The sequence below is a fragment of the Globicephala melas genome, chromosome 5, assembly GCF_963455315.2.
Source record: "Globicephala melas chromosome 5, mGloMel1.2, whole genome shotgun sequence".
In the NCBI taxonomy this organism is placed as follows: Eukaryota; Metazoa; Chordata; class Mammalia; order Artiodactyla; family Delphinidae; genus Globicephala; species Globicephala melas.
In genome coordinates, this window is record NC_083318.1 from 1538247 (window position 1) to 1553677 (window position 15431).

At 52.2% G+C, this 15431-nt stretch overlaps 1 protein-coding gene across 8 annotated transcripts in view; it reads left to right on the forward strand.

The window, feature by feature from the left end:
• Nucleotides 1-15431, forward strand: part of CFAP99 (cilia and flagella associated protein 99) — a 43530-nt gene that overhangs the window by 24922 nt on the left and 3177 nt on the right. For all 8 annotated transcript variants that reach the window (XM_060298887.2, XM_060298884.2, XM_060298890.2 and 5 more), the window contains 5 exons: nucleotides 739-810; nucleotides 1020-1111; nucleotides 1760-1964; nucleotides 14645-14786; nucleotides 14903-15054. In XM_060298887.2, the coding sequence (XP_060154870.1) occupies nucleotides 739-810; nucleotides 1020-1111; nucleotides 1760-1964; nucleotides 14645-14786; nucleotides 14903-15054 (663 nt within the window). The remainder of the gene's footprint in view (nucleotides 1-738; nucleotides 811-1019; nucleotides 1112-1759; nucleotides 1965-14644; nucleotides 14787-14902; nucleotides 15055-15431) is intronic.

Genomic DNA, 15431 nt, shown 5'->3' on the forward strand with positions numbered 1-15431 from the left:
AGGTGCATCGTCTCCTTCCCTGGGTGTCTCCAGAGTTTCCATCCTGAGCACTTAGTGTTTCTGTGAGGAAAACCCCAGGGTGCGTTTGTCAATAAGGAAAGTCAGGGAGCAGGATAGGGAGGGCCCATTCTGGGTGGATGCTGAGCGAGGCTCACGCAGGAGGAGCCGCCCGGCCCCGCCCCCCCGCCCTGGCCCCATCTGGGCGGCGGCGGACGGGGCGAGGTGAGCCCCCCAAGCAGTTGGGGCAGCCCAGGAGAGTGGGCACCCCACATAGGAGCAGCAGGCCCCAGGGTGTGATGGCTGAGGTGCTGCGGTGGGGAGCTCTACCCGCTGCTCGCCCACCGTGGATGTGGTGCCCACCCTGAGGGTGTCTGCAGAGCAGCAGCGGCCTGGGCAGGGAGCAGCCCAGGGAAGGTACTGGGGGCCAGCCCCGGGGGCAGTGGAGGAGAAACCCCTGAGCCCAGAGGCTCCAGCCCCCCGACTAGGAGCTGCGGTCCCCAGCCCGGCAGGCTCTGCACCTTCCCTGCCCCTGCCTGGGTGGCTGGACGGCCTTGGAGGACAAAGGTGCTGCGGGGGACCCAGTGCAGGGGGCGGGCTGGGCTGGAAGCGTGGGTGGGCGGCTGGAGTTAGGACAGAGGGGAGTGGGCCAGGCCTCCCAGGGCTGCAGGGCCCCCCGCTCAGCCGGGGTGTGTTTGGGGGCACCTTGTGGGCACAGGTGCCAAGTCCTGACCCCCATAGGACTCCAAGACGAAGCTGCGGCTCCGATTTCCACCTCGAATCCTCAAGGCTCCGAAACTGACCTTCTACAGGGTGAGCGGTGCCCCTGACTGTCGGCTCGGGGCCTTGGCTCCAGGCCCCAACCCCGCCCCCTGGGGCCCACCTCCGGGCCTGTTCCCCTGAGGACAGCCCCGCCCTTGAGGCAGAAGGAAGCGCTGGGGAGGCGGCGGAAGGGCGGAGGGGCGCTTGCTGCTCCGAGGCTCCCCTCCCCCATCACAGCCGGCCCCTACTCTCTCCTGCAGCCCAACGATGCCTCCCCGGTCAAGCTGAACACTGCTGCCATCCTGCGAGAAGGGGCCTTATACCAGCGGCAGGTGGAGAGAGAGCTGCAGAGGTGGGGTGGCAGCTCCTTGGCCTCCCCTCCCCTCCGGGAGCGCAAGAGGGGCCGGCGCCTGGCAGCTGCAGTCCTGCAGAGGCGGCTTTGGGTGGGGGGCACCCAAGCAGGCCAGTGTCAGGGTCACAGCTGCATCGTAGGAAGACAGTCTGCACTCAGTGAGGGAGATGGACTGGGTAGGAGGAGGCTTAGCAGAAGCCTGGCCCACCCCAAAGTCCCCTGAGGGGTCACCTTCTCCTGGGATCCCTTTCTGATGCTCCCTCCCCTACCAGCAGGGCTGCAGACCCCTGCACTTACCCCAAGAGTTGGGCTGCGGGTGGGAGCTTGGGTGGCTGACCAGATGGATGAGAGGATGGACAGACGCACAGGTGGACAAGAGGGTGGCGGATGGACAGACAGGTGGGCAGGGGTGGCGGATGGACAGACAGGTGGGTCACACACGAGTGGATGCGGGCTGGAGATGTGGCTGGAGGGCGGACGCACAGGACCGGGACGGGTGGACAGTGCGTGGAGCGGGTGGCTGGTGTTGGTAGAGGGCGGCCCACGCCTGTGAAGGCCACTGCCCCCAGGGGAACTGTGGCCTCCTGGTGGCCCATGCAGCGCCACCACAGGAGACCCCCAGCCCCGCCTCTCGCCTTCTCTCCCCAGGGTGGATAAGCTCATGGACGGGGCCGGGGACCTCTCCGAGTTCCTCAAGTGGCAGAGGAAGATACAGGCGAAGGACCTGGAGGAACAGCTGGCCGCAGGCGAGTGTCGGCGGCTGCAGGGGAAGCTCAGCCACGAGGAGGCCGTCCTGGCACGGCAGCAGGTGGTGCAGGAGAAGAAGCAGAAGGCCGACCAGAAGAAGGAGGAGGTGACGGGCAGGCCGGGGTGGCTGGGGCCTGGGCCGGCTGTTCCTGTGGTTGCCGCCCCCAGGCATTTCCTTCTAAAACCCACAGAGTCGAGGTGCTTCCTCTGGCCCCATCTCACCAGGTGGGGCTTCTGGAAGCATCTGGGGTCAGCTGGCCTGCGTGGACTGTCTGGCCAGCACTTCTGGTCCAGACTGCCCCCCCGCCCCCACTAGCACGGTCAGTTGGTCCGCACATCCACGTGTGAGGGAGGACCTGAGGTCTGGCAGAAACTTCCAGAAGGCCAGCATGTTTGCATAAGATGCGAGAGGGTCTGTGGACACCCACGTTTCCACTTCAGATGCTCTGGACGTCAGTCCTGCCCTTCCTCCTCCTAGGACGGACGTCCTGGCCGGGGCCTCCCTGCCTGTGTCCCTTCCAGTGGGCCTGGCGGCGGCCCAGATGAGGCGGGAGCCTGCAGGGCCCAGAGGCCCAGCCGTAGCCCCCTCTCCTTAGCCGTGTGCCACTGAGGGCCGCCCGTCGGCAGATGTGCCCCAGGTCCCCGAGAATTACTTCTCCCGGCAGACGCGTCTGTATCTGCTCTTCGTGTTAGGGTTGGTTTTCCTTCCTTTTTAGCTCACTTCTTAAAAATACAAAGTCAAAACAATATGACACGTAGCCTCAGAGAAGTCTTACTTCTTGTAAGTCTGTAACTTACAGCCCATTTCCACCTCCACCCCAAGTCCTTATTTTCATGAATTTCTGTCTTTCCTTCCAAGCAAGTATACACACTTCTTGTTTCCCCTTTCCTTAACATAGACTGTCCCAGCCTGCTTTACCGGCAATGGATAATGTGCAAGTTCTTCCTCTTTGTGGAGGTGGCTTTTCGAGGCCCACTGCTAGAGGAGGGACTGCTCCGTCAGAGTAGCTGATGTGGAGGTTCTGTCTTGTTCTTGTGGCTGTTGTTGTTGGGGGTTTTGAGGTCTTACCAGAGATGCCACATCACCTTCCCTGGGCAGGAACTTCAAGGCCCCAGCACCGGGGGAAGGGGCCCAACCCCCCTGACCCACCCACAGAGGTTACTGTACTGAGTTCAGGAATTTTTGCCAGTCTCAGAGGTGAGAAATAATATCTCAGTATAGCTCTGATTTGCACTGCATCTATGAAACGTGAATTTGAGGATGTTTCCATATCAGAGCCACTTCTGTGTCTTTTTCTGTGAACTGTCTGTTCGTGTCTTTTGTCATTTTCTTTTCTTTTTTTCCCCCAGTTTTATTGGGGTATCATAGACAAGTAAAATTTGTATATATTTAATGTGTATAATATGATATTTTGATATACAGATACATCGTGGGGTGATCGCCACAATCAAGCTAATTAACACATAGTTACTTTTTTGTGCATGTGGTGAGAACACTGAGATCTACTGTCTTAGCAAATTTAAAGTGTACAAAACATTATCGTTAACTCTAGTCACCATGCTGTACGTTAGGTCCCTAAAGCTTATTCATCTTCTAACTAAAAGCTTTGACCTTTTGACCAACATCTCCCCATCCCCCTCACCCCCCAAGCCCCTGGTAACTACCATTCTACTCTTTGTTATTATGAGTTCAACATTTTTAGATTCCTGCAGAAGTGAGATGAGACAGTATTTGTCTCTTTGCGGCTGGCTTATTTCACCCAGCATAACGTCCTCCGGGTTCACACGTGTTGCCACAAATGGCAGGATTTCCTCCTTTTTTAAGGCGGAATAATATTCCATTATGTACGTATAGCACATTTTCTTGATCCATTCATCTATCGATGGACACTTAGGTTGTTTCCGTATCTTGGCTACCATGAATAATACGGCAGTGAACATAGGAATGCAAATGTCTCTTCAACACAGTGATTTCATTTCCTTCAGATGTACCTCCAGAAGTGGGATTACTGGGTCATACGGAAGTTCCATTTTTTATGTTTTGAGGGACCTCCATACTGGTTTCCATAGTGGCTGCCCCAATTTACATTCCCACCAACAGTGCACAGGGTCCCTTTTCTCCATATCTTTGCCAACGTTTGCTATCTTTTGACGTTTTATGCTGGCCGTCCTAACAGGTGTGAGGTGATAGCTCGTTGTCACTTTGACTTGCATTTCCCTGATGATTAGCGATGTGGAGCATCTTTTCGTAGACCTGTTGGCTGTTTGTATGTCTTCTTTGGAAAAATGTTTGTTCATGTCCTTGGCCCATTTTTAAAATCAGGTTACGTTATTTTATTTTATTTTGCTATCGAGTTGTGCGAGTACCTTATATATTTTGGACATTAACCCCTTATTGGATATAGGATTTACAAATATTTTCTCCCATTCCGTAGGTTGCCTTTTTATTTTGTTGACTGTTTCCTTTGCTATGCAGAAACTTTTTCATTTGTGTAGTCCCACTTGTGCTTTTGGTATCAAATCAAAAGTAAATAAATAATCGCCAAGACCAAGGCCAAGAAGCTCTTCCCCTATGTTTTCTTCTAGGAGTCTTACGGTCTCAGGTCTTACATTTAAGCCTTTGACCCATTTTGAGTTGATTCTTGTGTGTGGTGTAAGATAGGGGCTCAGTTTCATTCTTTTGGGTCTGTATATCTGGCTCTTCCAACAACATTTATTGAAGAGACTATCCTTTCCCCATTGAGTTTTCTTGGTGCCTTGGTCAATGATTAGTTGACCATCTCCATTTTCTGTTGAGCTTAGAGTTCTTTATATATTAAGGAAAGTAACCCTTTAACTATAGTATGTTGTTACAGATTATTTTGTTCCAAGTACTCATTTGGCTGTGCTTAAATGATGTATTTTTGCCATGTAAATGTAATTTTCATGTCATCAAACTTATCAGTCTTTTCTTTCATTGTATCTGGATTTTGAATAATTAGGAAGGTTTTTCCCATACCCATGTTATACAAGAGTTCACGCATGTTTTCTTCTAGTATTTCTGTGGTTTCATTTTTACATCTGGATCTCTATCCACTTGAAGTTTATTCTTGTACACGGTGTGAGATCTGGATCCACTTTTATCGTTTTCAGATGGCCAGCCGGTTGGGTCTTCCAATCCATGAATGCGCTACGTCTCTCCATTTATTTAAATCTTTTATTTCCTTCATCTGGTTATTTAGGTTTCCGTATGTAAGTCCTTTACAAGTTTTGTGAGATTTGCACCGAAGTATTTCTTTTATTGTTTTCGAGTGGTTGTAAATGGTGCTGTATTTTTAATTTTGGTGGCCATGTGTTCAATCCTAGTAGGTAAAAATGCGATTGGTTTTGTGTGTTGTTTTTGTGTCCTGTGACCTTGCTGAACTCCCTTATTAGTTTTCTAGGACAAACAAGGAATTTAGTTGTAGATTCCTTGGGGTTTTCTCCGTAGACAATCACGTAATCTGTAAATAAGAACAGTTTTATCTCTTCCTTTCTGATCTGCCTGTTTATTTCCTCTTCTGCCTATTGCACTGGCTAGAACATTTGTGCCTAGATCACCATCTTGGCGGAAATCAGCCTTTCACCATTAAGTGTAATGTTAGATGGAGGTTTTTCTGTATGTGCTCTTTATTAAGTTGATGAAGTTCCCCCCATTCCTATTATTCTGAAAGTTTTTATCAGGAAATTCTGCCAGATGCTTCTCTGCATCAGCTGATACGGTCATGTGATTTTTCTTCTTTAGCCTGTTAATATGGTGGATTACACTGACTGAATTTCACATACTGAATCAGCTTTGCATCCCTAGAATAAACCCCGCTTGATTACGGTGTATAATTCTTTTTATATATGTTGAATTCTATTTGCTACTATTTTGATTTTCTTAAAGTTGTTCTTGCACATAGTTTCATAAGGGGTGTTAGTCCGTAGTTTTCTTTTTTGTAATGTCTTTTGTCTGGTTTTGGTATCAGGTAATTCTAGCTTCATAAAATGAATTTGGAAACATTTCCTCCTCTTATTTTCTAGGAAAGATTGTGTAGAATTGGTATTAATTCTTTGAACATTTGGTAGGATTCTCTAGTGAAATCGTCTAGGCTTGGAGGTTTCTTTTCTGACTTTTCTAAATTAAATATTCAACTTCCTTACAAGTTATAGGGTTATTCAAATGATCTGTTTCATATTGGGTAAGTTGTAGTTTGTATTTTTTGAGGAATTGGTCCATTTCACTAAGTTTCCAAATTCATGTATGTAGAGTTGTTTGTAATATTCTATTACCATTCTTTTTTATTTTTTTAATTTTTAAAAATTAATCATTTATTTTTTATTTATTTTTATCTGCATTGGGTCTTAGTTGCTGCATGTGGGTTTTCTCTAGTTGTGATGAGCGGGGGCTACTCTTCGTTGCGGTGCACGGGCTTCTCATTGTGGTGGCTTCTCTTGTTGCGGATCACGGGCTCTAGGCGCGCAGGCTTCGGTAGTTGTGGCTCGTGGGCTTAGTTGCAACACAGCATGTGGGATCTTCCCGGACCAGGGCTCGAACCCGTGTCCCCTGCATTGGCAGGCGGATTCTTAACCACTGCGCCACCAGGGAAGCCCTACCATCCTCTTTTATGTCTGTAGGGTCTAAAGTGTTTCATTCTTGAATATTGGTGATTTATGTTTTTTCATTTTTTTCTATTAGAATTGCTAGAGATTTGTCAATTTCATTGATCTTTTCAAAAAACCAGCTTCTTGTTTCATTGATTTTTCTCTACTGTTTTTCAATGTTACTGACTTCTGCTCTTTATTATTTCCTCCCTTCTGCTTGCTTTGAGTTTATTTTGTTCTTCTTTTTCTAGGTTCTTGAGATGGGATTTAGATTCCTGACATGAGACGTTTCTGCTTTTCTATTGTAAACTCTCAGTGTTACACATTTCCCTTTATTTGTTGCTTTAGCTGTGTCCACAAACTTTGATATGTTGTATTTCATTTTCACGCAGTTCAGTGTACTTTTTCATTTCACTTGAGATTTTCTCTTTGACCCATGGATTATTTAGAAGTATGTTGTTTAGTTTCCAAGCATTTGGAGATTTTCCTGTTATCTTTGATCATTGATTTCTAGTTGATTCCATTGTGGTTGTTGAACATACTCTTCTGCTCTATTTATTTTAAATTGGTTGAGATTTTTTCGTAATTGCTTGTTGCATTTTTATGAGGGCTTCTTTACAAATCATTGTCAAATCTAGCATCTGTGATCTCAGTGCTAAGATCAGAGCTCAGTGCTCTACTGATTGTGTCTTCTTTCAGTTGGAGATCATCCTGGCTTTCGGTATGGTGAGTGATTTTCGATTGAAACCTGGACATTCTAGGTATTATGTTACAGGACTGTGGATGTTACTTAAGCCTTCTGTCTGAGCAACCTCTCTCTGACGCTGCTCTGGCAGGGGAAGGGGGACACCGCCACATTACTGCCAGGTGGGCTTAGCAACCCACCGTCCCCACGTGGCCTCTGTTGACCCCTGAGAGGGGGCCCCTGATGATTTGTGGGTAAGGGCTCCAGCTAGACCTCCATCAATAAATACCCCCCCTGACTGGGAGAGGGAGGAGTACCTTATAACTGCCCCCCACGTGGCCTCCACTGTCACGTGGCAAGCATGGAGGTGAGAGTCCTCACTCTGCACTAAGCCTCCTCTGACACCACCTTAGTGGGGATGGGGAGGGACCCTTGTTCCCGCGGGTGGGGGTGGACACCAGGTTGCCACAAGCTCTCCTCTGACACCACTGACAGCCGGGGGCAGGTCCCAGCTCAGGCTCCTCTGTGCCACCTCCCCGTGATCTGGGGAGGGCAGAAGTCTTGCGCTCACTCAGCCTTTGCTCAGGTTTTGCCTGTGATGTCTGGTTGGAGCACAGGTTGTGCCACACAGTTTTCTGTGTCTGTGGCGGCTCCTTTCCTGGTCCCTTGGCAGGCTTTGGTTGGGCTTTTTCGTCTGCACCTATGGCATTTCTGGGTCCTCCAGCACCCAGCCTGGGACACATGAGGTAAAAGAAGACCCAGGGACGCCCCCGCCATGCCATCCTTCAAGTCCCACAGTCCCAGCCAGCCAGCCTTCTTCCCTCCGCCCTTCATAGCCTTCTGTGTGTTTAGTAATTTATATTCGGGGGTTTTAGTTGTGCCTGGTGGGAGGAATAGGGAAAAGCACCCCTACTCATCTTCCCAGAAGTGGAAGTCCCAGGTGTCGATTCTGATAAAGGCTTTTGCGGCATCTGTGGAGATAATCATATTATTTTTCTCCTTAACTCTGTTAATACGGTGAATTATATTAATGATTTCTTTTTTTTTAAACATCTTTATTGGAGTATAATTGCTTTACAATGGTGTGTTAGGTTCTGCTTTATAACAAAGTGAATCAACTATACATATACATATATCCCCATATCCCCGCCCTCTTGCGTCTCCCTCCCACCCTCCCTATCCCACCCCTCTAGGTGGTCACAAAGCATGGAGCTGATCTCCCTGTGTTATGCAGCTGCTTCCCACTAGCTGTCTGTTTTACGTTTGGTAGTGTGTATATGTCCACGCCACTCTCTCACTTCATCCCACCTTACCCTTCCCCCTCCCCGTGTCCTCAAGTCCATTCTCTACGTCTGTGTCTTTATTCCTGTCCTGCCCCTAGGTTCTTCAGAAACATTTTTTTTTTTTTTTTAGATTCCATATATATGTGTTGGCATACGGTATTTGTTTTTCTCTTTCTGACTTACTTCACTGTGTATGACAGACTCTAGGTCCATCCACCTCACTACAAATAACTCAATTTTGTTTCTTTTTATGGCTGAGTAACATTCCTATTAATGATTTCTTAATGTTGACCCATCCTTGCCTTCCTGCGACAAATCCCGTGTGGCTTCCCTGGAATTTGAAAGTCCTCGGACTCACATGGGAAAGTCCAGAGGCAGGAGGCAGTGGGTGGAGAGCAAAGGTGGGCTGTAGTCGCGAGCAGCCGTGCACTTCCCTTGACCAGAGACCCTGAGAGGATCCCGGAAGAAGCCACCCGGAGTCACCTTCAGAGGTCCACCTGGAGGGGCAAAGACCCCATCAGAGGGGTGGGTGCTGGAAGCCAGGGCTTGGACTAGAAGCTGCGGCCTGACAAGCGGGCTTGCTGGGCAGAGGGACTGTGTTCAGGCGACCCGCCCGCGGTGCAGAAGCAGCAGCTCCACCAGGGAGGAGAGATGCTGGGAGGGAGGGAGGCCCCTCCCGCAGGCTTTGCCCCGGGGGCGGGAAGGCATTTGGAGCCGCTACCTTCTACTCCTTAGGGCTCTCTCAGTATTCCTGGCATGGGGCTGTTCTTCTGACAGCAAGGACAGAACAGCCTGCCCCCACGGCCCCTCCCCTCATCGGCCTGTCCTGACGCCAGGTCAGCAGGAGGGGCTCCAGCCCGCACAGGCCCCTCCCGTGGCTCGATGGCGGCTTGGTGAGGTCCAGCTCCGTCCCTCCCAACCCCGGGGGTCTCGTGAGCCAGAGGCCTCCAGTCAGAAGCACAGGAGTCGTGGGCCTCCGGGGAACAGCTTGGGAGAGGGCACCCTGTGGGGGCTGACGGCCCAGCCACGACACCCAGGCACCCTCGGCCTCGCGTCATAATTAGGGCAGCTCCCCGAGCCCCGAGCCGTGTTCCCCAAAGCCCGGCCAACTCTGGCTGGACCATCCGGCACAGGTCCAGAGGCTTCTCTTGCTGACCTGGAACGTCCAGGTACACGCATGTAGATGATGAGAGTGTTTTATGAACAAAGTAACCTGAGTAGACGGCGCTAAACATTTGAAGACAAAAGGAATTGTACTGTTTTCGTGCGCCGTTCATGCTGAACTGGTGACTTTCACAGCCTCCGTGTCGTTTTTTTTGTTTTTAGTATTAATTTATTTAGCTGTGCCAGGTCTTCCTTGTGGCATGCAGGATCTTTAGTTGTGGTGGCGTGCATGCGGGATCTAGTTCCCAGACCAGGGATTGAACCCGGGCCCCCTGCTTTGGGAGCGTGGACTCTTAGCCACTGGACCACCAGGAAAGTCCCCAGCCTCCGTGTCTTAATGGGACTTTGTCTCCATGGGAGGTTCCGTTGCCACAGCCTGGCCCACAGAGGGAGCCCCTTCCTCGCCTCTGTGCTCTCAGCATCCTCTCACTGTTGCGGCCTCTCCCGTTGCGGAGCACAGGCTCCGGATGCACAGGCTCAGCGGCCATGGCTCACGGGCCCAGCCGCTCTGCGGCATGTGGGATCTTCCCAGACCAGGGTGCGAACCCGTGTCCCCTGCATCGCCAGGCGGACTCTCAACCACTGCGCCACCAAGGAAGCCCGAGGAGGCATCCTTTCTTTTGAGAGGTAGGATGTTTTGGGCCCACCTGAATTTTCTCTTCTTGAGACGTAGATTCAGTAATTCCCCCGCTCCCCCACCCCGAGGCCCTGGCCCTCACCACAGAACCCAGTGTTTATTTCCATAGCTGAGGGCTGGGTAGGGGAAGCTTTCCTGGTTCTTCCGTGGTGACCAGTATTAAGGTGCTCTAGCAACAGGGCTGAAAAGGATATATTTGTAAAGTCATGAGTGTAGCTCTGACATTGTTTCCTCATAAACAGTGTGAATATATTTTCTTCACTTAATTTTATCTCCCTTTATTTATTTATTTTTTTGGCTGTGCTGCGTGGCTTGCTGGATCTCAGTTCCTCAACCAGGGATTGAACCTGGGCCCTCAGCCGTGAAAGCGCCGAGTCCTAACCACTGGACCCCCAGGGAATTCCCACCTTTATCCCCCTTTTAAAATAATTTGATGAACCATAGAAATAAGTAGCTATATTGGGAAAAAAATGGGTAAAGTTCACATAATTCTTGCTTTTTTTTTTTTTTTTTTGCGGTCCGCGGTGCTCTCATTGCTGTGGCCTCTCCCGTTGCGGAGCACAGACTCCGGACGCGCAGGCTCAGCGGCCATGGCTCACAGGCCCAGCCACTCCGTGGCATGTGGGATCTTCCCGGACCGGGGCACGAACCCGTGTCCCCTGCATCGGCAGGTGGACTCTCAACCACTGCGCCACCAGGGAAGCCCGCTTTTTTTTTTTTTTTAATCCATCATTACAGTGAAGTTAATCCGGAGTAGCAGTACCAACATTAGCACAAAATCCCCTGGGTGAGTAACATTTCACACTCCGGTTGTCACGAGTGACCATTCTTAGAGTATATTTTACCGAAGTATTCGATGGATTTAGTTTGGAGGCCCTTTTGCAGCATTTTTCTATTTGGCTTTGTTACATCAGTGCTGTCTGGTGTGTTCTGTGTTCACTTGACTTTAAAGGTGTCCCCGTGCTGGTAGCTGAAAGCCCTTGCTTGGGGCAAGGTCAGCCAGCAGCCCTCGTTCGGGTGGTGTTAGTTGCGGGAGGGGTGGAGAGATGTGCGGAAAACCCAGCTGGGCTTCCAAGTAGGGCCCAAGGATGCATTAGGCCAGCCTGGCCCCTGAGTGGACCCTGGGCCGGACCACGGGTCCGAGGTTTATGTCAGAGCAGACAGAACCAAGAGTCAGCCCAGAACTCCAGCCGGCCAGCTGCCCCGCCAGCCGCTCACCACCCTGGTGGCCTCTTCAGAGAACCACACCGCTAGCTCGCCAACACCTCTGCCTGCTCACAGATTCAGCTCTATCACCTCCTTTCAGTCTCTGAGTGCTCCGTCCTCCTCTCCGCCAAATCCTGATGCTGTGCTGACACCGATGCCACGCCTGACGGAGACGCCGTGCGGGCGTGACTTGGGAGGTGGCACCGCTGTCCCCACTCACCAGCAGACACACTGGAGCCAGGGAGGGGGTGGTTTGCCCGAGGTCACACAGCTGGTCGGGGCGGAGGCAGAGCTAGAATCCTGGGGCCTCCTCCACGGCCTGCGCCGTCTCCTGGGCTCCGCGGGGTTTGCTCCGAGCCAGGAGATGTCGCCCCCCTTCCTCACTCCCCGGACCAGGCTGCCAGCTGTCTCTGTGCCTCCACAACCAGCCGGGGGTCCGGGGACTCGGCTCAGCTGCCTCTCCTCCGAACCCAGGTGTCTTTCCTTGCACGTAATTTACTTACTTGGGGTGCGACTCCTCCAAGTTTCGGTAGCCTACTTTTTCGCACCTCATATTTCCACACAAGCATTTCTCGAACTTATTACAACGTTTTCGAAAGTACTTTTTAAAATAAACATTTTAGGGCTTCCCTGGTGGCGCAGTGGTTGAGAGTCCGCCTGCCGATGCAGGGGACTCGGGTTCGTGCCCCGGTCCGGGAAGATCCCGCATGCCGCGGAGCGGCTGGGCCCGTGAGCCGTGGCCGCTGAGCCTGCGCGTCTGGAGCCTGTGCTCCCACAACGGGAGAGGCCACAACAGTGAGAGGTCCGCGTACCGCAAAAAAAAAAAAAAAAACGAACGTTTTACTTTGGGACCTTTTTAAAGCAGTGACAGAAAAGTTGCAACTAGTACGGAGGGCTCCCCTGTTGTCACCCACCCTCCCCTGCGGGTCACATCTTACATCAGCACGTGCCTGTGGGGTTTCTTGCACTGTCACAACAAAGCATGGAAAACTGGAGGGCTTTAGCTGCCGTTCTGGAGGCCGGAAGTCCGAGGTCAAGGTGTTGGGTGGGCCGTGCTTGCTCTAAGCCTCTTCTGGCTCCTGGTGACCCCAGGAATTCCTTGGTCTGTGGCAGCCTCACCCTATCTCTGTCTCCACCTTCACGTGGCCATCTTCTCCATGTTTCTCTGGGTCTTCTCCTCTTCTTATATTGACACTTGTCATTGGATTTAGGACCCACCCTAAATCCAGGATGGTTTCATCCCAAGATCCTTAACTCATTCCTTATTGGATCCTTAACTAGTTGGAAATAAGATCACATTCTGAGGTTCCAGGTGGACGTGAATTCTGGGGGGACACCAACCCCCTACACCAGGGTACATTTGTCACAATCAAGAAACCAATGTGGGCACATAACTTAACTAAACTCCACACTCTACTTCGATTTCAGCATTTTTTTTCCTACTTATGTCCTTTTTCTGTCCAAAATCCCATCCAAAGATGTCCCAGACTCGTCTTGGCCATGACATTGTCTCAGGCTTTCCTTGTCCTTGGCGCCCTTGGCAGTGGTGAGGCATGCTGGTCAGGTGTCCTGTAGAATGTCTGTCTGTTGAGATGCTCAGACTGGGTGTAGGAGGAAGACCACAGGGGCCACGTGCCTTTTCATCCCATCCCTTCAAGGGTGCCCGCCGTCAGCAGACTTGTCACTGAGGAGGTTGGACTTGATCACCTGGCTTCTCACTGCGGTCATTCCCCCTTTCCACGTTGCACTCCTTGGAAGGGGTCTCTAAGCGGGGCCCGCGCTGAAGGAGGTGGGTAGGTTATGTGGATTCTTCAGCACAGAAGGCTTGTCTCTTCTCCCCCATTTACTCACTTACATATCCATATATATCAGTCCACTCATTTATATCAGTGTGGACTCATGCATATTTATCTTATACTTTGTCTTGTAATCCAATACGACGTGATGTATTTTGTTGCCAGCTTTGGCCACTGGGACCCCTTTCAGGCTGGCTGCTGTGTCCGTTCGACCTGCCCCCATGCCTCCCACCATCCTTTTGTTTTTTGAGCACTTCCTTACTTTATGATGCCATAAAATGCTGCAGGCTCAGCTTGTATCTTCCCTGCCCCAGACCTCAAATGGCCATTTCTCCAAGAACCGTGGTTCCTTTTCTTAGAACCTGGAATGAACTTGCACAGAAAGGGATGGTCAAAAGCCATTTTTATATGTGCTGGCAAAGTGCTTTAAGAAAGGCTTCCTTCCTGCCCAGTGTGCCTGCCATCCACGCTGCCACACATGGACCCTGCACATGCCATGCAGTCGGAGATGAGCCCCCAGGTGCCAAGACCTCCAGGACTGGGAGTCCAGGGGCTCCCTGGCAGCGCTGGGCAGTGACAGGAGGTATACATCCCACCCTGTCCTTTGTAGTATCTTGAAGACTGAAAATAATATTCTGAATTGTTCACAATAGCTCCACCCTGGAAACAACCTGAATGTCTGTCAATGGTAGAATGTATCAAAGAGTTGCTATATATTCCCCGAAACAGCCACGAGAATAAGCCAACTGCAATCCCGGTGAAAACGTGGATGAGGATAGTACCCCCAGATACTGAGCAGAAGAGGGAAGCCGCAGCCAGGACACGGGGCGCGTCCTGTTTGTGCGCGGTTCAAAGTGGCAACACCACGCCCCGCGGTTTAGAGCTGCGCGTTTCTCAGGCTCCTCCCAGAAAGAAGGGTGTGGGGTGACCGTCAGGGCGTGCCCGGGGGCGCATGTGATGGGGAGCCTGGGGCTTCCCGGGGGCTGGCGTGTCCTATGCACAGGCCTGGGCAGAATCTGGGCAGCCAGCTCCACGTGGCTGCAAAGTAAGCAGTGCCCTGCTCTCTGGAGTGGAGTCAGCGGTGGGTGGGCTTCAGGGCAAACCCAGTGGCTCTGACTTGGTTTCCCCAGGACACTGTTGGCTGCACTCCTCAGCTTATTGTCAGGTCTGGGGGGGTGGCTGTGTGGTTCTGGGCTCACACCCCCAGGACCACAGTGGAGGAAGGGAGGATGTGAGGCGGGACTTCCCCAGCAGGCCCCACCTCCAGACGCTGACGAGCTTAGACCCAGGTTCCAGGGTGATTCAGGGTCAGGGACTGGGTCCGCCGTCCAGACCTCAGGCTGCTCCCGGGGCTGGGGCGGGCCTAGGGTCGCAGGCAGCAGCTCTGACTGTGGCCGGCCGGTTGTCCAGACAGCTGAGCTGATGCAGCAATGTGCCGAGAGGCGCCTCCAAGAGGAAAGGTCCATGAAGGAGCTGGTGGAGCAGGTGATGGAGACGCAGAAGAACGTCAAAGTGGCGCAGACAAAACTCCTGAAGGGCCGACAGCAGATGGGTACAGCAGGCGGGGGGGGGGGGGGGGCGCTCGGTACCCTCCCGTGGGAGCTACCTGGGCCCAGCGCCGGCCCTGCTGCTCTCTGACCCCCTCAGCACCCCCTGGTTGGCCCTTAGTTCAGGAGGTGATGGAGGAGAGCCGGGAGCTGCTACAGCGCAGTGCAGAGGCGGCCAAGGAGGAGCAGAGGCGGCGCTGTGAGCTCATCTCCCAGTTGCGAGCCCTGGAGACTCAGCCCACGCGCAAGGGCAAGCTGGTGGACCTGACCCAGGTGAGGACGTGGCCCCCGGAGCCCATGCCCATGTGACGACCTCGGGGAGCTTCCCCAGGTCTTACTGGGCCTGGCATTGCCATGAAGGATGTGTGCAGAATTCCCACCAAGGCCAAAGGCAGTCTGGACCCAGGCCGAGATCCACCTATCTGCTCATGCCCAGCTCCCCCGTGCCCGCCATGCTGGAGGCCTGGGTCTGGTCCAGATGCTCAGTCCTCCAGGGAGGCCTCCATCCCCTGGGGGTGGGCAAGGTAGGCTTCGTGGAGCGGCGCGTTGAGGGAGCTCCCGGAATTCACTAGGCCTGGGTGGAAAGGGCAGTGCAGGGAGAGCACAGGTGCATGAAGACCCAAGGCTGGGCAAGCAGGAGGCTAAGAGAA